At 31.7% G+C, this 21,635-nt stretch overlaps 2 protein-coding genes and 1 long non-coding RNA gene across 3 annotated transcripts; all 3 read right to left on the reverse strand.

The window, feature by feature from the left end:
• Nucleotides 1-591: 591 nt before the first annotated feature.
• On the reverse strand, nucleotides 592-5,793 carry LOC149477513 (pancreatic lipase-related protein 2-like). Its single transcript, XM_089710657.1, has 4 exons — nucleotides 5,442-5,793; nucleotides 4,305-4,449; nucleotides 3,784-3,924; nucleotides 592-1,378 (listed from the first exon to the last, which is right to left on the reverse strand). Exons 1-4 carry the CDS (start codon nucleotides 5,545-5,547, stop codon nucleotides 697-699), a joined length of 1,074 nt encoding a protein of 357 aa, XP_089566783.1. The 5' UTR covers nucleotides 5,548-5,793; the 3' UTR covers nucleotides 592-696.
• Nucleotides 5,794-9,705: 3,912 nt separating this feature from the next.
• On the reverse strand, nucleotides 9,706-10,862 carry LOC149477514 (uncharacterized). Its single transcript, XR_016317592.1, has 2 exons — nucleotides 10,709-10,862; nucleotides 9,706-9,962 (listed from the first exon to the last, which is right to left on the reverse strand). It is a non-coding gene; the product is annotated as an uncharacterized LOC149477514 (long non-coding RNA).
• A 708-nt stretch (nucleotides 10,863-11,570) lies between these two features.
• LOC149477515 (pro-cathepsin H-like) lies at nucleotides 11,571-21,076 on the reverse strand. Its single transcript, XM_089710826.1, has 13 exons — nucleotides 21,009-21,076; nucleotides 20,053-20,152; nucleotides 17,951-18,053; nucleotides 17,357-17,465; nucleotides 17,022-17,145; nucleotides 16,618-16,727; nucleotides 16,170-16,272; nucleotides 15,939-16,016; nucleotides 15,390-15,616; nucleotides 14,810-14,936; nucleotides 12,987-13,092; nucleotides 12,228-12,412; nucleotides 11,571-11,793 (listed from the first exon to the last, which is right to left on the reverse strand). Exons 1-13 carry the CDS (start codon nucleotides 21,073-21,075, stop codon nucleotides 11,613-11,615), a joined length of 1,620 nt encoding a protein of 539 aa, XP_089566952.1. The 5' UTR covers nucleotide 21,076; the 3' UTR covers nucleotides 11,571-11,612.
• Nucleotides 21,077-21,635: the final 559 nt, after the last annotated feature.

Raw genomic sequence — 21,635 nt, forward strand, 5'->3', positions numbered from 1 at the left:
CATACCTAAACTTCGGAGTGAAACCTCCCTGACAGTGGACAGTGGTAAGATGAAATCGAAAAAAGGTATTTTTTATTTAACTCAATACGTTATCAGAACGAATTTAGTATAAAATTAATTAATAAGTAACATGTAAATAATAGCATTATTCACGAATAATTGTATATTAGTTACTTTACTTTTTTCTGCCTGCCCTGCACAACATGGTATTCCTTATTATTTTTCACGTAATCTCTACAAACAATAGTTATGGTAGTTAAGTTTGTAATATTATGTAAACTATACATATATTATAACTATATATTTTGTGAGTGAAGCTTATCTATTTTATCACAATAGGTAACTATGAAGCTAATATTAGTTCACAAAATTTTCTATCCGATCACAAAATCATTTTTAAAATACCCTCCTGACATTTTAAATTCTTGTGTAGAATAACAATAATGTAGAGTCTTTTTATTATCTTATTAGCATTCATTTCAGACATTTGGGATGAATTATAATGTGGCGTTAATGATTCAGATGAATGATTTTATGCTTTGCACGTAAGTCATTCATAAGAACTTTGGACCCAGAATTCAGTTATTACCCACACATACATTGTGTGCAATGTTTATATCATCATGTAAGGAATTCAGGAAGAAGATATAAGGAACTGAAACTAAAAGGAAAATTAAAAGAGAAAACATTAGCAGACTACGTATATATTTCCGTTTCATTCCCCTCATTAATATTGCTGATGCTTTTCCACGCAGCGAATTCTGGCTTAACCCCATCCTCGCCAAGATAAAATGGATAGCTTTTACTCGTGGCTAAGTAAAATATACCCTGCTTATCGACATCTATATCTGGGCCCATAACATTAGTCACTAAAGGAAATTTATCATAGCACATTTCGTCCCTAGCTTCTTGGATATTTTTGCACTTTACAGCTACGAATTTAGTCGGATTCTTCATAGCCATAGCCCAGAGAGCCAAAACCCTGAAATGGCTGCAAGTTGCGGTGCACGGAAAGAAGTTTATATCAGCCGGTTGGAATTCCCCACCATTAACATAGAAATCTACGTGTCCCATTCTATTCGCCATGCCATAACCATCTATATTTGTATGGATAACTTGGACAAAATCAGCGTTGGATGCGTCCAGTCTGTCTGTAGATTTTAGGGACCTAAAGCATGGTCCTGCAGGTTCTAAAGCGGTAATTCGGGATATATTTCTTCCCGTGAATAATTGATAGTTTCGGGCTATGTAGCTGACTGTTTGACCGCCCAGACTGAAGCCTAGGAGTTCTAATTTGGAAGGATCTAATCCATAATTCGTTAGTTCCACTAGAATCTCTGCGACGTGTTTGCCCACTGGCCGCATCAGGCGCGTTGCTCTGAAAAAGAAATATGATATTTAGCATAATTAAATTGATTATTAATATGTCCTACAAATGTTCACGATTATTGCACGCCTCATAAGCGAAGCGTTGAGGTGGGTACTACTGTCACTTCGCGCAAAACATCTGATTTTTCAAACTTAAAATGTCTTTATGTATCATACATTGCACTTGTAAGATAATACATACACACACATATTAAGAAAAAACACTATTTTTAACGTTCATGATATTTTTGATGTCATTTTTGTTATTTAAACTAGTTAAAAAACAGTTTAAAAAAGTTCTGTCTTGGACGTCCGTGTGTCTGTATGTGCGGATCCTTTTTCTTGTTAACACGATAGCGACCGAAATACTTTACTAATCGAGTCTTTTTTTTTCTCTTACGCTTGAGTATGCTCAGGAATAGAAACCTTTCATTTTTTAGGGTCTGATTCGATGTGGTTTAATTGTTATTAAATAAACAAAAATAATAATTAATAAATATTTATTAAAAAAAAATTATGAGGCGTGCACTTTTGGATTTTCCAAATTATTTTGTAAATATGTAGTTTTTTAATGACAGAAAATAATTAATTTCAGAAAATGCAATATACTCTATACACGGATGACGGAGACAATAATTAAAAATGAGGGAATTAAAAACGTCAATATTCTCTATGTTTTGTATTCCAGAGTGATTCCAGAAATACAAAATACAAAATATCAATTGCGACAGAATATTATTTCTTTGAAATAATAATATAATCTTCTATAAAGGCTGCAATATAAGAACCGAAGTGCTTGAAAATAAATGAATCCCTATGGTTTGGCATATTGCCACTTTATTGTATTTACGTTCGTATATTTCTGCTACTTATCATTTAACTTTGGAAGCATTAACATCCGCATTGTCCTCGAAATTACGCTGCGGTTTTCTGGGAAATATTGCTTTTGAGTTTTGATATAAATTTATTGTCGTTATTCATAAAGGATTGGTAATTTTAATGAAGAGCCCATTCGAACTTAGGTTCATTATGATTGGGAGATCTCTCTTGGCACGACTAATGTTACAATTGAGCAGTTTGAATTATTGTAAGGTTTATTTTAGTTATGTATAAATAAGCTCTCATTCGACTTTAGGTAGGTATGTATTCGTTTGAATAAATTATGCAGATATTTCAGGCTTTCATAAGCTGTTTGTTGTAATTTATATAATAATTATATACAATGTCGCTCATTCGCATGTCGGTCACATTTAATATTCTGAACATTCATGAAAAAATATCGAAAATAAACTTCAAAAGGGGGGTCTACCGTCTATCTATAATATTTTTCATGTTATTCAATTTTTATTTTATACGTAGAGTTTGTAGACTTGCTTTCTATTTTTTGACACATCTCCGAAGTTTATGGGTTGATTTGGATTCTGTTTATTATTTCCATAAGCTTAAGAGTTATTTTAACAGGTTAATTAACATTTTTATTAAAAACTAGCGGTCCGCCCCGGCTTCGCCCGTGGTACATAATATTTACGTTTTCTCTACATAAGAACCATCCTCGTACTTCAAGGAATATAATAAAAAAAATTTGGAAAATCCAAAAGTGCACGCCTCATAATTTTTTTTTAATAAATATTTATTAATTATTATTTTTGTTTATTTAATAACAATTAAACCACATCGAATCAGACCCTGAAAAATGAAAGGGTTCTATTCCTGAGCATACTCAAGCGTAAGAGAAAAAAAAAAGACTCGATTAGTAAAGTATTTCGGTCGCTATCGTGTTAACAAGAAAAAGGATCCGCACATACAGACACACGGACGTCCAAGACAGAACTTTTTTAAACTGTTTTTTAACTAGTTTAAATAACAAAAATGACATCAAAAATATCATGAACGTTAAAAATAGTGTTTTTTCTTAATATGTGTGTGTATGTATTATCTTACAAGTGCAATGTATGATACATAAAGACATTTTAAGTTTGAAAAATCAGATGTTTTGCGCGAAGTGACAGTAGTACCCACCTCAACGCTTCGCTTATGAGGCGTGCAAAAGAATTATCGAAATCGGTTCAGCCGTTCTCGAGTTATGCGCTTACCAACACATTTTGCGATTCATTTTTATATATAAGATTATCGACTACGAAAAAAAAGACGGAATCGAAGTTCAAACTCTACTTAACAATAGTCGGTAGTTCAACTTTCAAGAAATTAAATTGATTTCAAATTTATCAGCACGTTATCCACGCCACCGCTGTTCTAATCCGTGAAAGAAAATATTTTGTGGACTTGTTCACGAACTAATAAGTTCGAACGACGTTTGACCTGCACTTGATCAAAGTGGCGCATTATGCCCTAATTTCTGACTGTCCTGTAGAACAAACATAAGCTATATTATAATAATAAAACGATTATACTTACAGATAATAATGTACGGTGGCGAATCTTTGGTTATCAATTAGGATCACATTGTATCCCCTTGCAATATATTCATTGGTCAGCAGAGAAGATATTGGGAAATTCGTACTGTCCAAATATCCGATCGCTACCACTATAGTTTTTCTGAAATATGTATGAATTAAATGTTAATGAGCGATATCAATGAATACTAAAAAAACAGTTATTTCCGGACATAAATTGTACCTATTTAGTACCCTAAATTAAAAATATGTGTTTATTTCATTTACTGTAGGTATCTAACTATCTACAAGAATAGGAGAGGGTAAGAATTTTTGGTGTACTTGGAAAATTGAGGAAGATGATAGCACTGCAGTCTACAAAATGGAAGCTAAATTAGGAATCGTGATTGTGGCCTTTTAGCTGGTTGTAATTTTCCTAAGAGAAAATGTGAATGTTTAATCGTTATTAGCTATATTTATTTTCTTAACTAGGCTGCAAAACAACCTGTAAAATGAATTTATAGGTAGTTTTACCAGTTTTACCTTTGAAAATCCACACGAGGATCCTTGGCAATGTTCTTCGCCGTCCAGTAGGTATATTTCTGCCGATTTCCTTGCCCTTGGACCACAAAATGTAAGTACCTCAACTGACTGCGAGGTATGGATGCCGGTTTTGTTGATCCGGGACCTGGAATTATCTTAAATATTATAATATTCTTAAATATCTTTCAGTATTAAGGATTATTCGGAATTTTTAAGCGACCGAAGTTTCGTGGATCATATAGCGTGATATAAAAATTATAATGTCGTCAGGCTCTCGCGCCAACGCTCGGAATTCACAATTTTCCTGCGATATACCTATGTATAATGTATATCACTGAATCCTTCTTTAACCGACTTAAAAAAAGGAGTAGATTACCAATTCGGCTGGTATATTTTTTCAATGTCAAAGTAAAAAGCGCAACTTAAAAAGTACAACGACGAAAATATGTTGATTATTATTTATCGTAAGAATGCTGTGTGGTTTTTTTTATATTTTCAAAAACGATTTTTTCAAAGATTACTTGTGTAAGACTCGTAGATTTTAGGGTTTTAAAATAACTTGAAGGTAAAGTAAATTGAACAACTTAAAGTCCAACAGCTATTTAGATCTTGTTGCAGCTTATGAAATAACCGGTCGGCTCCAGTCTACTAGGTATGTCGCACTTCTATTTTATCTGACTAATGTACTTCAAAGTTATTATTTTCTTGGATGTTTATTTTCAGCTGTATCTTAATCATTTTTTTTATTTTTAGAATAGTAAAAAACGAAGTTACGCATTATTTAAAAGGGAAGAAATGTAATTGGAATTTTGATAAAATCTCTTCTTCGTGCTCTATGCAAGCCAACGCAAGCTCTATGTCAAGGATTTTTCATTTAACTCAACTAGTATGAACTTTATTTTATGATTTTAAAGATACTTTTATTTGCATAAAAGAGCACGTCTAAACCATAAACAATGAAATGTTCTTTATGAATAATAAATAATAATAATTGAGATCTAAAAAGAATTTATAAACACTTATATAGACATTTATGAATGAAGACTTAACAGAAATTTGAAATTGAGAGTTATTAGTAAAATGTTGTTTATACAAAAAAAGTAATTTATACAATTCTAATTATTTGAACATACATACATACTGACATCAAGCCTTTCGGATATCCTATTTCCGCTCTCGGATCGTCACATTTCACACACAAATTAAGAATAAAACACAAAAACAAAACACGCACATGACACATTTTCAAAAAATCATCTTCGGAAAAAGTTAAACGACTGCCATCATTCAAGAATCAAACGTTCCTTGCCATTGGCATCATATAGTATTTCCCTATTTAGCGAACAATGACAAAATAATCCGTGAACATTTTTCAAATTAACGCCGACTAACTCGTGTCCTTTGTCATGATACAATGGCGCGAAATTTAGATAAAAACGCGCAATGTTTTTTTTAAGTGGCTACGGCTGCGTACAGCCAGGCTTCGAATGTGTCTAGCACGTTCACTGCGGCACCTAAAATGCCAAACTTACCGTTGTTGCGGCATGTCTTCCATACTTCACATCGGCAAGTTCACCACTGTGCGTCATGAGCCATTTTTATCACATCGCACCTTCTGACTTTGAAGGTTAATAATTTCATGAAATTTCAAGATATTTCAAAAAATTTTTTTTCAGATAATAGTATATATAGTCTTGTATATACCGCATGAATAGCTTTTAGTTTGACCGAATAGTTTAAAAGATATGAGGGAAAATGTAAACCCCTGATTTTGTGAAAAATTATTTGCCATCCCGCACTGCGTTGATACGGCATGTTTACAGTAATAGCGATGGGAAACACTGTAAAATAAAACATCGATATCGATATAAATCAATTTTGTATATTTCAGTCTGTTTGTTAACAGATAACGAGATCGTCGATACAAAAAAAAACACATATAAAACAAGGTACTTGATAGAGTACTATCAGGAAATTGTTCAGTAACTTTTGTTTTAATTTGTTCAGTAACTTTTGTTTTAATGTTTTATATTATTTTCACAACTGTCATCACATTTTTGCATTTATGCTACGAAATAAAAGAAAGTAAAAAAACTAAAGCCTTTAAGGTATCATTGTCATTTAAAAAAACTCAAAAGAAAAGTGCTTCGGTCCTGGTGCATCACTATGCGAGACTGACACGCGGCGCGCTCGCAGTACAGTGCGGCATGAGGTGCTTGTCCATGGCAAAATATTTGACATGCCGCACACAAAAGAAACGGTTTCTTTTCTATGCGTTGGTCCAATATTTTGCCATACGATTTTTAAACGAAATTGAGTCCTACTTCAAACTGTGATCACAAAAATATATTTGTCTCTTTTCTAGTCATTGATTAACATATAAAAAACCTCGCCGCACCACGGTGAAAACTGCGATTTTGGGCGCCGCACTGTGGTGTAGTCGCTGATGGCCCGATACTGGACATGCCGCAGTGAACGTGTTAATGAATATACGTTCTCTATGGTCATATCAAATTGTAGTAAGTGGGTCAGAAAAGTACGTACTTAATGATATTAAATCTTAAAAGAGACGAATTATTTTTACGAAATACGAGAATGTACCAAAAATGTAGAGAATTTGTAATGCTACAATCTACAAAGGTTGATAGAACTTTTATCTATACCTACACATTTTAATTGAAGACATATTATTGAAATTTCCTTTTTGATCGAAATATTGCAATATTGCAATATCACAATATTGCTTCGCTAATTAAATGCCTCTTTACAGGCTCTTTATGAATAAGTATATGGGTAATATTTTATGTACCTATATAATTTATCTTACACATTCATGTTTATTGCAATGTAATGTAATTTTATCTCCAATGTAATGAAACTCTAATATACTGTAATTTTAATTTTAATCTTTAATTTTAGAAATAACATAGTAATTTCTAGTTAATTTGAGGGGTGGGCGCAGGTGTCTGTAGCACAGTTTTAACTAACACAGATACCGGAGTTCCTCCTATTTTTATTGTATAATTTTTCAAATAAGTTTATGATATTAACTTTATGTGTAACTTTATGTGTTATTTTGCTGAATAAATGAAATGAATTATGAATCTTTTATTTTTGCTACGAACTGCTATCTGGTTACTTTTTATAAAATATGTAACAAAATAAAAACATCGCTATATTTTGCACATACTTTCGTATTTTCCTACTCTATAATTCATGTGCTGTTGGTAGGTCTCGGTAAAAATTTGCCAACATTAGTATTCAGTAAGCAAAGTGTGATGAAACACTATAAAATAAGATTTATTGTTGTTTTTCTTAGTTTTGATCACATTACGACAAGGTTAAAGATCAAGTTCTCAGACTACCCTTGACCACGTTCGATGTAAGATTTTCTTGTAAAATCTCGCTTATTAAACTTCTTCTTTCATAAATCTGTAAAAATGTTGTATTGAAGACTAGTTGGTGATCACGACTTCGTTCATGTTTACTTTGGTAGGATTTTGTCACAGATGTTTGTACGGTGGTAGACATAATATTTTGTTTTAAGTATTATAATTTTCTCAAAAAAGGGTTGCAACTTTCGCCTTTCAAATTTCACATTTTATATCTTTAAAGTGATAGGTATAGGTATTCTATATCCCTATATAAGCTTATGGGTTCTATATCACGAAAGTATCTACTAATATTTTAAAATATTTTCTGTTAATAAGTAAGAAGACATTTTTATAATGCTAGGTAGCATAGAGAAACCTGCATAACCTCTGTGTGAAAAAAAAAAACAAATTTAAATTTGGAACTAACAACGATTATTTCTTCACAAAGCCATAGTGTTGCTACATACACAGATTATTATAGATAAAGAGTATCTTAATAAGGATCGCGTGCTAGTAACGTAAGAAAATTGTTACTTTTATAATAGTAAAGTGTAATTTACGTAGGCGTTATGTGTTGCGTTAAAATTCTTGTTATTGTTGAAATTGCAGTATGTACAATGTTTGTGACAATGTTGGAAAATATAGTTTCAAGAAATTATTATTTTTTCTAAATTATACAATATTCAGTACTCGGTAAGTAGACAATAGAAGGGAAATGGTCAATAAAATAATTATATGTAAGTACCTATACTAAGATACAAAGTATCGATGTTTTATAGAAATTTAATTTAAAATATGTCTAGCTTAGTTAAGTAGGCATTAAATATTGTTTCTTGAAAAACGCTTAATGATATTTAATTAAAGAAGTGAATAAATTTAGACAAGGTGGATGTGTTTGTTATTAAAGAACATCTAGAGTATTTTTTTAATTTGATAACTACGTTTTTCGGAATAACATATTCAAATACTTTCATGAACAATTAAGATTTTCAATAAACATACTAGTTATATTAATATAAAAAAATTTACGCTCTACCAAGAGGTAAAAGACGACACGGAATCATAAATGAAGAATAGATCAAGAGCCCACGACGGCCAGACTTTCCTTTCTTTCGGAAAGTTGAAAGTTTCTCTGTATATGTCTCCTATACAGATAAGAACGACCAGCGACTATCAAGTTTGGATTGTGGTTACTTTGGCAGGAAACAGGTAGTAAAGGTGTATAAAATAGTACCTCACTTTCATTATAGTTTAAAAGCTAAATTTTATATATGTTACTTGGGGACCTATAAAAAGATGGTACCTAAGGAGCCGGACAGTTATCATGGTTCTTACATCTTGCCAGACACATTTAAAAATAACTATCATATCATCAAATTCACATAACTACCTAAAAGTGTACCAAATATGAAATAGCCCACTAAAAACATTAGTTTACTATAATAGATTATTAAAAAATAATAGTATAATATAAGTAATAAAGTTAAGTAATATTTTACGGAGACTTATGTTGATGGAATTTCACGTATCTCGATGACACAATAACTAAAAAGTCATCGAGATACGTGGAATTCCATCAACATAAGTCCCCGTAAAAGATAAGTAATAACTTTATTACTTATATATTATACTATTATTTTTTTAATAATTATAGTTAACTAATGTTTTTAGTGGGTTATTTCATATTTGTTACACTTTTAGGTAGTTATGTGAATTTGATGATATGATAGTTATTTTTAAATGTGTCTGGCAAGATGTAAGAACCATGATAACTGTCCGGCTCCTTAGGTACCATCTTTTTATAGGTCCCCAAGTAACATATATAAAATTTAGCTTTTAAACTATAATGAAAGTGAGGTACTATTTTATAAACCTTTACTACCTGTTTCCTGCCAAAGTAACCACAACCCAAACTTGATAGTCGCTGGTCGTTCTTATCTGTATAGGAGACATATACAGAGAAACTTTCAACTTTCCGAAAGAAAGGAAAGTCTGGCCGTCGTGGGCTCTTGGATTAGAACAGCACAAACATTCAATAATTTATTAAACATCATCTCCAATTGACATCAATAGGTACATTCACTTGACAATCTTCACACGCGATCCCGCTCGGTTTACATGGTCTACCCTTACACAGAGCTTCACCTTTTCTGGGATATTGGGACGGTGGGTGCGGAACGAACCAGGGTTTATTCAGCTTGTCTATATATGCCGTTTCTAAGTCAGTTATCTTTCCTTTTGGAGCTGATAGAGATGATTGTAGGAGAGCCAGCACGATTAGTACCTGAAAAATTTATTATATGTACTTTTATAATGTACCTATTTTTTAATGTTTATTCATTGTAAAACTATTATAGTTGTTTTAGTCGGGGCGAGCGGGCGAATAATTTTTGTCGAGTAGATAGATCTATTATTGTAAACATAATTATAGTATACATCTTATATATAAAATTCTCGTGTCACAATGTTAGTCTGCATACTCCTCCGAAACGGGTGGACCGATTCTCATGAAATTTTCTGTGCATATCGGGTAAGTCTGAGAATCGGCCAACATCTATTTTTCATATTATGTACCACGGGCGAAGCCGGGGCGGGCCGCTAGTATACCTATATATATATTACAGTATACATAATTTGTAAGATATATAATGTAAAGTAGCATTATTTACACGTATAAATGTATTATTATCATAATAATTAAATACCATTTCATATTTGTAGATTTCACACGTCGTAAAAACTAGTGATAATGAAAACGAATAATATTAAATACACATAATAATCGAGGAAAACAAATACATACGATGTTGTTTGCGTATACAACAGCTTTTTGTTACAAATACAATGAATTACAAACTCACAATTTAATTTTATACAATTAAAAATGAAAATAGTTAATGAATTTCAACCATTTTCATCTATGAAAATAGTTGAAATTGACAGCGTAACATACATACATACACACATTTCGTATTTATAATAAATAGTATGGTTACTACACATATACAAAGTAATATAATAAATACTTACAGTTATTTTCATCTTGTCATTAAAATAATAATTGCGTATTGAATGATAGCTTCCGATAATCACAGATTATTAACAAATCTCACAGACTTATATACGAATCGGTACCGTAAGTGACCCGAATAATATTTTACCGGTTATATTCAACAGTTATTCTAATAAAGGACTTCTTTGTTTATAATACGATTTACGAACAATGTCAAAAAAAACGCGGGAAATTTATTGATTGTTTATGAAAGAAATGTGTTATTGATATTTTTAGTAACTAAATGTGGCATTAATTTGAATTAATTATAGTTAATAAGCGGGGATTTTACCACATAAGCTAAGTATAAACACAATGTGTTAACGGAAGTATGAGTCAAATTATATCGTATTGTTTATGTTGTCGATTACTGGGATTGTACTGTTATCAGCTGTCACAACAATAATAAAAAAATCCCGTTTAATTTAAAACCAGATACAGCCAGATACCTACAGAATCGATGTTATAATTCAGAAGGAAATGATGGTTTACTAAATTGTGAAGTATAAAGTGGGTTCAGACTTGGTTCAGACGCTTGCGTTCAAAGTGACATTCAACGAGCACAAGCACGGGCACAAGCATGTACCTAAACATGTTGTTTGTGCATGCGTCCGTGTTTGTTTGTTTGTACCCTAAGCGCACAGACTGCTTGCCGGGCTACTTGCCGGGGTGCTTGCCGGGCTGCTTGCCAGGCGTCTGAGGTACCATAATATGGTAATTTATTAGTATGTAATAATAGAAGGAAATCAAAAGAAATGTTCTATTAATATTTAAATCTAAACTTTCTACTCCTCTCCTTTCCACTATTAGTTGTTGGCTATGCCAATAAAAAGTCAAACATCGATTGCACGTGTTTATTTACGCTAAAACTTAAAACTACATCTAAACAACAGGATATATAGCATTTGCCATCACATGGCAGTTGTTATTCGTAGCTGATATGAGCATGTACCCGTCTTCCCCCCACTGCTCCCCCCAGGAGTTCTTGATAATCCAGTAAAGGTCGCCATCCCTGACTCCGTAGCCCACGGCAACCACGCCGTGGTTCTGTGGTCGGTCGTTGCTGGAAAAATGTTATACAATAAAATGCAATCCAAAACAATGTAATGCAATACAATGCAATGCAATATAATGCAATGCAATGCAATACACTGCAATACAAAACAGTACACTAAATGTCCACATGGTGGATCCAAAAGAAAATAAAATTTTAATTGTCAAATAGGCGACCTTATCTTTTAAGAGCGATCTCTGCAAGACAACGTTTCAGATTTTGCATTGACTTTTTTATGCATTCAAAATAAGTTCTATGATGAACCATAAGACAAGAATTATTTAATATCTTATAAATACTGAATGAAAATTGAAATAAAACGGTTCCCAATTCAATAGAAGAAATATCCAAAAAACTAAGCATTTGTTTTTTATTTGTTCAGCAATTATTGTTAAAAATGGTGCCCAAACATTCTCAACATTTTATATAGGAGATTTACTCACCAATCAGGTTCATAAAAGATCCCATTAGAGTACATCATCATGTTTTTCCCAGCGTGCACGCCCACGCTGAGTGGCCCGTACTTGTACAGCGCGTACTTCATGGCGTTCACGCTGTTCGGGGGAACTAGACCGAAGCCGCGTATTGTATATGTGTCTGTCACGTTCTCTATGTGGCAGTAGCCGTCCTGGTGGAAATATAAGTTAATAAGCTATGTTCTGTTTAGATGTGTTAGTTAAAATCTATACTTTAATATTATTAAGCTGAAGAGTTTGTTTATTTGTTTGAAAGCGCTAATCTCAGGAACTACTAGTCCGATTTGAAAAATTCTTTCGGTGTTAGATAGCCCATTTATCGAGGAAGGCTATAGGCTATAATTATATCATTACGCTAAGATTAACAGGAGCGGAACCACGCGGGTGACACCGCGAAGCGCAGCTAGTGTTAAATAATGTAGGAAAAGAGGTAGGTATAGAGCAAAAAGTATTAAATAGGCTTTCAGTTAATTGTAAAACTGGGCCTTACTTATGATAGCTGGCTAGTCTGGGATGATGTATTAATACATATTGCTATTTTCATTTTATTTTCGTATTACTAAGCTTTATCGTATATATGTTTAATTGTGATACGTGACTATTTAGTTATCTGTGGTGATACGTGCAGTGGAAATCTTTCAGGTGTGACGTTATTAATGTAGAATGCCGAATTTTAGCATATTTATTTTGGTTCATTAGTAAGATACTTATAAATTAACTACATACCTCAGCCATGTAAAGACCATATTCTTGTTCAGTCGGAATGCCATGCTTCAAAACGTATTTGAAAGCACCCTCCAAATCTCCGCCGTCACAGCCCATACTGCTATATCTGGAAAAAGAGGAAAAAGGTTCACAAAGGAAAAAAATGAATTTTGAAATAACAAGACATAACTGCCTTAAAAACAACCGACTTCAAACTTGCACTTGCAACATTTACAAATACAGACAAAAATGCTCATAAAATAAAAACTACTGGGCCTATCCGAATAAAAATTTTATGGTACCAATTCGACACCATCCCGCATCGAACAAAAAAAGAATCACGTAAATCGGTTCAGAAACCTCGGAGTAATCGGTGTACATACATAAAAAAACATACCGGCCGAATTGATAACCTCCTCCTTTTTTTTGAAGTCGTTTAATAAAATAGACTAACTTAAATTAAATCATATCATTTCCTAAGATGAAAGTACGCTTTGACGAGAACCTTATCAAATTATATACATACATGAGTAGCTGAATATAACAGCTGTGCATTTACATCAAACGAGCGAATGCTCATTATAACCCCATTATGTTAAATTATTTGTGTAAACAGGCGTAGGCATTCTTTCGTTGTTCTTAATGCGTTCGAAAAGATTATAAATAATGTTCTAATACTGAACAACACTGAATACGAGTTTTCATTTACACTAAAAGATCACGAAATAATGCTCTTGCTCTAGCTCTAGCTCTATGTTCGTTTGGTGTAAATAAATAAATAAATCATTTATTCTACTTAAAACATTTTACAAATAAGAGCGACCCAGGCTCCTAAGATAGTAAGAACTGTTTTTCAGGAGCCTGTGTCTTCCATTTACAGTTACATGACACGAAAAAAATCAGAGACAAATTAAATAAAATAAAAAATAAATTAAAAATTTACATGCAATTAAAACTATTAAAAAAAATCAATAACAAATAAGTACATACAGCAAAGCAAAAAACAAAATGTGTCTAGGTATCTAATTACAAATAAAGCACGTCCAAAACAAATTTCGAAAATTATATCATCACATAAATAAATTCATCTAAAATTAAATAAGTTAGTAATTATAAAATAAATTGAGCAACATATATTAAATCAGCAAAAAATCAATATTAAATCGAAACAATGCAACACTATTATTATAAGTTGTTACAATCAACATAACAATAAAATGTAAGTTAGTAGTACCTAAGTTATTATAGCTAAATAGTTATTACAAATTACAATTTCCAATCAATTAAAATTACAATTAAAAGGCCTAAATGCATCGTAATATGTTTCATATTGATGGATGGATGGAATTTCATCAAATTTCCTGCATAAATTGCTAGTGAGCTGTAACCTAGTTTGCAAACTTAAATAGCCTAGTTACGTTCCTGCAATAGTTCGAGCTACTATTGACCAAGTTTGACCTACTATCATATCTTTTACAAAGTTTATTTATCTAACAATTTAATGCACCGCATCACGTTGAAAATATTACAAGTATACAAAAGCCGGATTAATACAGTACATAAGCGGCCTTATCACTTATCAGCGATCTCTTCCAGGCTACCCAAGGTAAGGGATAAAAAAAGGAAAAATAAATGATATACGTGTGACTATGAAGTTCTCTTATTTAATTGTAAAAAAAAAGCTTGTTATTTTATATATTATTTTTACTAATAGAACATGTTTTGTTATCCTTTTTAATTATATAACTTTTTATATTTAAAGCATGCATGACCTTATGTTCTTTTATACAAATAAAATAGTATCGTATTTAATAACAATTTCCTCGTATAAATAATCAACTTACTCCCAAGCACAGTCCACCAGCGACTGCTCACTGAGGTCCAATCGTCTGCCTCCATTGTTCCGAGTTAGAGCACCTTCCACGGCTGCAGTTGTGCAAAATGCCCAGCAGGATCCGCATGAGTCTTGATCTGTAGAAGGTGTAAAGGTATTTGTATGAAAACTTAAGGAAACACTTTAGATGTTTTCTTATTGCTTTTATATGTTGTGTAGAGTTGTAGAGTATATACAATGTTTGTGCTCAATCCACCAACGGATCTGCAGTTACAATGTTATTCTCATCTTAATATAATCATTGTACCAATTTTCAGCTCAGAAGAAATTAAAGATGAAATTTGCACCTGGCTGGTAAGTGGTAGACCATTACATTTATGTAAACTTTTATTATGTAGGTACCTAGAACACCTAATATTCACAGCAGATTTGGCTCAAAATACGCCGTTATTATTTGTTTTGTTGAGATTTCTAATAAGCTCAAAGCATTATAATTTATCTTATTTTATTTTTCCATATTTGGACATCCAATACAACACCAAAGTATCATTGTTCAATTTGCTCCTATTATTAAAGTGAAAAGGACTTACTTTTAATTTTACTAATATATCCCTCGATTCTGAGATCAAAGTTTTCTGGCAGATCCTTGACCATATCTTCAAGTTCCGCTTCAGTGTACTGGAAGGTCTCTGTACCCTGGATGTGATCGTTAAACCTAGTGGCTGTTAGATAGCCAAGTTCTCCAGCAGTTTTGTCAGAGAATTCGTTGATGCCCATTCTGTAGCTCAAGTTCTTTTTATTGTGTTCTCGGACTTTTCTAGAATAATAAAACGGGTATAAAATAATTAACCGTAAGTAGTAGAATGGTAAGTACCTAAGGCTTAAAATATGCCTAAATGTGATGTTCATATACATATACATGAAATATTTAGTAGAAAACAAAAAGCATTATCATTTTAAAGTCAACTAAAATTATTTTTTTTGTTCTGAATGACTGCTTGCTACTTATTTAAGTTTTAGTATACATATATGTTATCTGGCTCTACCTTTATAGTGCAAAAATTAATTACTGCGAATTTATTAAACTGAAGAACAAATTTTTATTTCAAAATTATTTATAAAATACATGTTTAACTTACTTCCAATTTTCTCTAAAAATCATTTTTCTCAATTCATGTTCGCTGACTTTGTAGTTTTTGTTGTGATGTTTCTTATAACTGAAATAAAAAAATACCTTTTTGATCACAGAATATTCATGTTTGATCTTTAATCTGAGTCCTTAGATAAGCATATAATATACTTAGGTACTTAACATTATGTATTTTTATATTTGGTTATTTTTCGAAGGTTTTTTTTTTAATTTGATTTACCTGTCAAAAGCTTCATCCACATGAGATGAAATGTCAGGATGGAATAATTCCAGCTTTTTATGGAAGTCAATTACTGCTTCCTTCGCGTCTTCGCAGTCTTTGTCTATAAGAATATTTGTACGAGTCAATATTTGTATATAGAAATTTTATTAATTATCTGACTTCTGGAAAAATATACGATAGGTACTTGACTGGTTATAAATTTATTTTTTGTCAGTTGAAAGTTTTTAACAGGGATAAATTACTGAATTCAAAACCAAAACAATTCGAATCTTTGTTTCTTTTTTAATATATAGCAATTATATCACAAGCTCTACTTTTACTCTATTCCTAATTTTAATTGCATTCCAAAAACACCGAAATATTTTTCAAATCGGACCAGTAGTTCCCGAGATTAGGGCGTTCAAACAAACAAACTCTTCAGTTTTATAATATTAGTATAAAATACCTTTTTCCACGTCCAATTTAGACACATCTGGAGCGCTGTAGTCATGGAATATGGACACAAAATGTTTGGCCAAAGCGCCAGTTGCGATAATACGCTTCTTTCTTTCGAACCTAAATTAAAAATACGTGTAATTTATTTATTATACATTAAAAATACAAGCTTATTAAGTAGGAATCTAACAAAAAGTATAATTCGAAACCAGCCAAAGTTAATAATAAGTTAATAAGTAAAATAGAAACCTCTCGGCAAAGCGTGTTGCACAACCCATATGTTTGGTTTATCTTATCTGTCAGTTAAAATTACAAATGAAAATTTAACTCAAAAATAGTTAAAAAGGCTATTAATGACTGTCAGTTTCAGAAAATAGCCCTTAAAAAACTTTTAAAAGCTTTAAGATACGATACCTCAAAGGCAGATGATAATTGCCATCACGATATACATAAAGAACATCGTCGATTCGTCGACCATATTCGTCTATTTCTGAATTTTTCCAGATTTCCACGTCTTTCCCGTCAAATGTGGTATCACCTGTTAATGATAAGATTAATTAACTATAATAAAATAAGAATTTTATGTTTTTAACGGATTTAAAAAGCAATTTGTGATTTGCGAATCGTCTTTGCGTAAGATATAAAATGTGGCGTGAAAAAATTCGTAATAACATCTGTATTTATTATTTAGAAGTTTCACTTCTGACACGTGTGCTCGGCACATACTTTTTTGGATTTATAATACTAACCTTCATACGTGAAGTTATCAGATGGTAGGAAATTAGTAACTTCCTCCTCTAAAAGGCCTCGGTAGCAGAGTCTGTTGTTTTTCTCTTCTTCCGTCCATACCGGAAACGACTGCATTGGTTTAATAATAAAAAAAAATCAATCATATGGTCGTAAATAACTTGCATGTTGTAATGAACTTTATTTTATTGTATCTTTCTGACTCACATCTTTTGCGAATAATTCGCATTTATTTATTCGCAAAAATTTTAATTGCAAATCGGTCTAGTGGTTCTTGAGATGAGCGCACTTAATGCACTATGTTCTATATGTTGTATACTACAAGCAAACAAATAAACTTTTCAGCTTTATAATATAATCTTTCCGCCCGCGGCTTCGCCCGCGTTTTCAAGAACCCGCATAGTTCCCGTTCCCGTGGGATTTCCGGGATAAAACCTATCCTATGTGTTAGTCCAAGTTACCCTTTATATGTGTGCTAAATTTCATTGTAACCGGCTCAGTAGTATTTGCGTGAAAGAGTAATACATCCATCCTCACAAACTTTCGCGTTTATAATATTAGCAGAAAGTGTAGATTTATTAATTGGATATACATACCTTATATTCATATCCATATTCATCTTCGGCATTCCCGATGTAGTATTGCGTTACAGTTCCATCGTAGTAATCGATTCGGGACCTATTGTGTTCTGAACTGTACCTGTAATTTTTTTCTATTTTAGAAACATTTCAATTTCTTTTTCATAGGTTTGACTTTGCTCGAGGAAATTTTTATTTTTTAGTTCATTGAACAGTTATCGACAGAATTAGAAGATATATATTGTATTATATTATAATGTATGAGAATAATTAATGAAAATTAAATGAAAATTTTCTTTATTACTACATCATATAGACTAGAGTAGATAATTTTTGAAACAAAAAAAAAATCGCAGTCGGATGAAACCCATTAGAAAAGGAGGGGAATATGATAAAAATGTAAGGAAAAATAAATTACGGTCAATCCGAGTTCGGGAAGCGGGAGGGGGGAGCTTTTAAGAGAAAAAAATGGTTTCTCTCGATTTCCGACAAAACTACAAGTCCTATAGAAAAAAGTTCAATGGCAAAGTTGTAGGTAATTAAAAGTTCTACAACTTTTGTATTCACAATTTTTTCATATAACCTAAAAATTTAGGTGAAAAATTCAAAAAACCACGTTTTTGGTCTTTTATTTCTATCTACTTCAAAATTTATTTTTTTTCTACGAAATTTGGTGAAAACTTACTTTATTATGTCCCAAATACACTGTAATTTATTTGATTGAAAATATTTATTTTTTCGCCTTATTTTGAATTAATACCAAAAAAACAACCTAATTTTCAATCGAAAAGTCACCCGTCAAAATATCAGCTTTTTTCAAAAACTTGGGGTGCCTTTTATTCATTGAAATCTCTACTTTCATATGGTGTAAAAAAAATAAACACCACCATAGTAAATGTTCTCAGGAAATGCATACAAACAGTCTGAAAATTAGCTTTTACTAAATCAGGCACACTTTTCGAACTACCTGAAATGTTTTTATCGACATCATTTTGCTTTTGAATATGCTGTAAAATATTAAACTTAGAACAGATAATTATTTTTCTTTTGAAATATTACCGAAAAGCCGATACAAGAGAAGATATAGAGTTCAAGAATTGTGCCTGATTTAGTAAAAGCTAATTTTCAGACTGTTTGTATGCATTTCCTGAGAACATTTACTATGGTGGTGTTTATTTTTTTTACACCATATGAAAGTAGAGATTTCAATGAATAAAAGGCACCCCAAGTTTTTGAAAAAAGCTGATATTTTGACGGGTGACTTTTCGATTGAAAATTAGGTTGTTTTTTTGGTATTAATTCAAAATAAGGCGAAAAAATAAATATTTTCAATCAAATAAATTACAGTGTATTTGGGACATAATAAAGTAAGTTTTCACCAAATTTCGTAGAAAAAAAATAAATTTTGAAGTAGATAGAAATAAAAGACCAAAAACGTGGTTTTTTGAATTTTTCACCTAAATTTTTAGGTTATATGAAAAAATTGTGAATACAAAAGTTGTAGAACTTTTAATTACCTACAACTTTGTCATTGAACTTTTTTCTATAGGACTTGTAGTTTTGTCGGAAATTGAGAGAAACCATTTTTTTCTCTTAAAAGCTCCCCCCTCCCGCTTCCCGAACTCGGATTGACCGTAATTTATTTTTCCTTACATTTTTATCATATTCCCCTCCTTCTCTAATGGGTTTCATCCGACTGCGATTTTTTTTATCTTTTCATTATTTTCAAAGGCTTCTACCCCAGTGTAATATTATTAGACGCAATTGAAAACTTAATCTTATACACCTTAAATTAACAGCAATGTATTATGGGTAGAGTTTATTCCAAGACAAACCTAATTAATTAAGAAAATTATTTATTACTAGCTTTCCACCCGCAGCTTCGCCCGCGCAGTTAAAGAATAACCCGCATAGTTCCCGTTACCGTGGGATTTCCGGGATAAAACCTATCCTATTTCCCGGGATAAAAAGTAGCCTATGTCCTTTCTCGGATATCAAAATATCTCTATACCAAATTTCATGCAAATTGGTTCAGTAGTTAAGGCGCGATTGAATAACAGACAGACAGACAGAGTTACTTTCGCATTTATAATATTAGTATGGATTTTAGTTTATTTTACCATATTTCAAAAGGTTCTATAAGTCCTGTTGTAAGACCGGTCCTTTCGCCTTTGAAGTGGTACTCAGGCGGCCACATTAACTCCATATTATCTCCGAATTCTAAAAGAAACAAAAATTAAATTGATTTTTATGGATGTCTTGTCAACTTGTTGGTAATAAATAAGAGATTTTGATACTGTCCTCTATTTTATCCAGTGTAATATGTATAGTATACTAGCGGTCCGCCCCGGCTTCGCCCGTGGAACATATTTATGTTTTCTCTACATAAGAACCATCCTCGTACATCAAGGAATATAATAAAAAAAGAATTATCGAAATCGGTCCACCCGTTCTCGAGTTATGCGCTTACCAACACATTTTGCGATTCATTTTTATATTATAGAATGTAATGTGTATAGTATCCAGAGTAAAGCCAGTATTTTTTAAGTATAAGTTACTCTGGAACAATAAGCTACATCACTATCAAGTTTATTCAAAATCCGTGGTTTTCACGTTAAAGATGAACAAACATACATACATTCATGTAAACTTTCGCCTTTATAATAATAGTAGGATATATAGAAATATACAGGACAATATATTGGACATGACTTTAAAAGAGCAACTATGGAGTTTCTTGCCGGTTCTTCTCCATAGATACTGCTTTCCGAATCGGTGGTAAATTTAAAGAATGTAATGACGATTCAAAAGTGCTTCTGGAAGAAGTCTTAATTGAATAAATAAATGTTTGAGTTTGAGTTTGAGATACAGTTTTGGTAAGTATAATAAAAATCGGTGCAGTAGTTTTAGCGTGAAATATTAACAGACATACAAACATTTTCACACGAAACTATTTATAAACTTTCGCGTTTACAATAATAGTAGCAGGTTGTACAATAACACATAGCAAAATTTTCTTGAATAGAGATGCACATTTTCACATGAAACAAAAATACGAATTTAAAATAAAACTTACCCAAAACATGAGAGAATCCGGTGTCAAAAACTATAGCTGCTAGGATTAATGTATACAGGGAGGCCATGGTCGCTCCTCTTGTGAAATTTGACGATTTGGGATCTCATTTAAATACGCGATCCTAATCATATTAAGCCTTGTTTATAATGGTAGGGTTTTTATGAAAAATTACCAAAATCCAACATATATGAAATTTTTGTAATTTGGATCTGTTTTAAATATTTCTAATGATTATTTATTTGATGTTCTGGCATTCCAGATAATAAATGATGGAAAATCTAATTATTTTAAAATAGGTACATATCTGTAGAGATAATTTATAACTTAAAAAGTATTACTTAGTTTCTATAAAAGATTTCAATTTCCACGAAGTGGTTTACAGTCAGTGTTTTTTTTTATTGAAATGTGAGATTTGGTAGTCATGTTAATTTTATTTTTTGTTTTAGTCATGACTAATTTAACATAACTAATTATTATTTTTCGACGAGTCCGATTATTGTTATCAATTCATACATTATGATTTTGAATAAAATGTTTCAATTTGTAATAAGGTATTAGTAACATCGTAATATGTATATTAAAATTTAAACTAGAGTGTTGTGAATGAATCCCTATATAGTAATGATT

The sequence above is a fragment of the Colias philodice genome, chromosome 25 (assembly GCF_061535455.1).
Source record: "Colias philodice isolate Cphi_HAF_F1 chromosome 25, ilColPhil1 Martin Lab GWU primary, whole genome shotgun sequence".
Classification (NCBI taxonomy): Eukaryota; Metazoa; Arthropoda; class Insecta; order Lepidoptera; family Pieridae; genus Colias; species Colias philodice.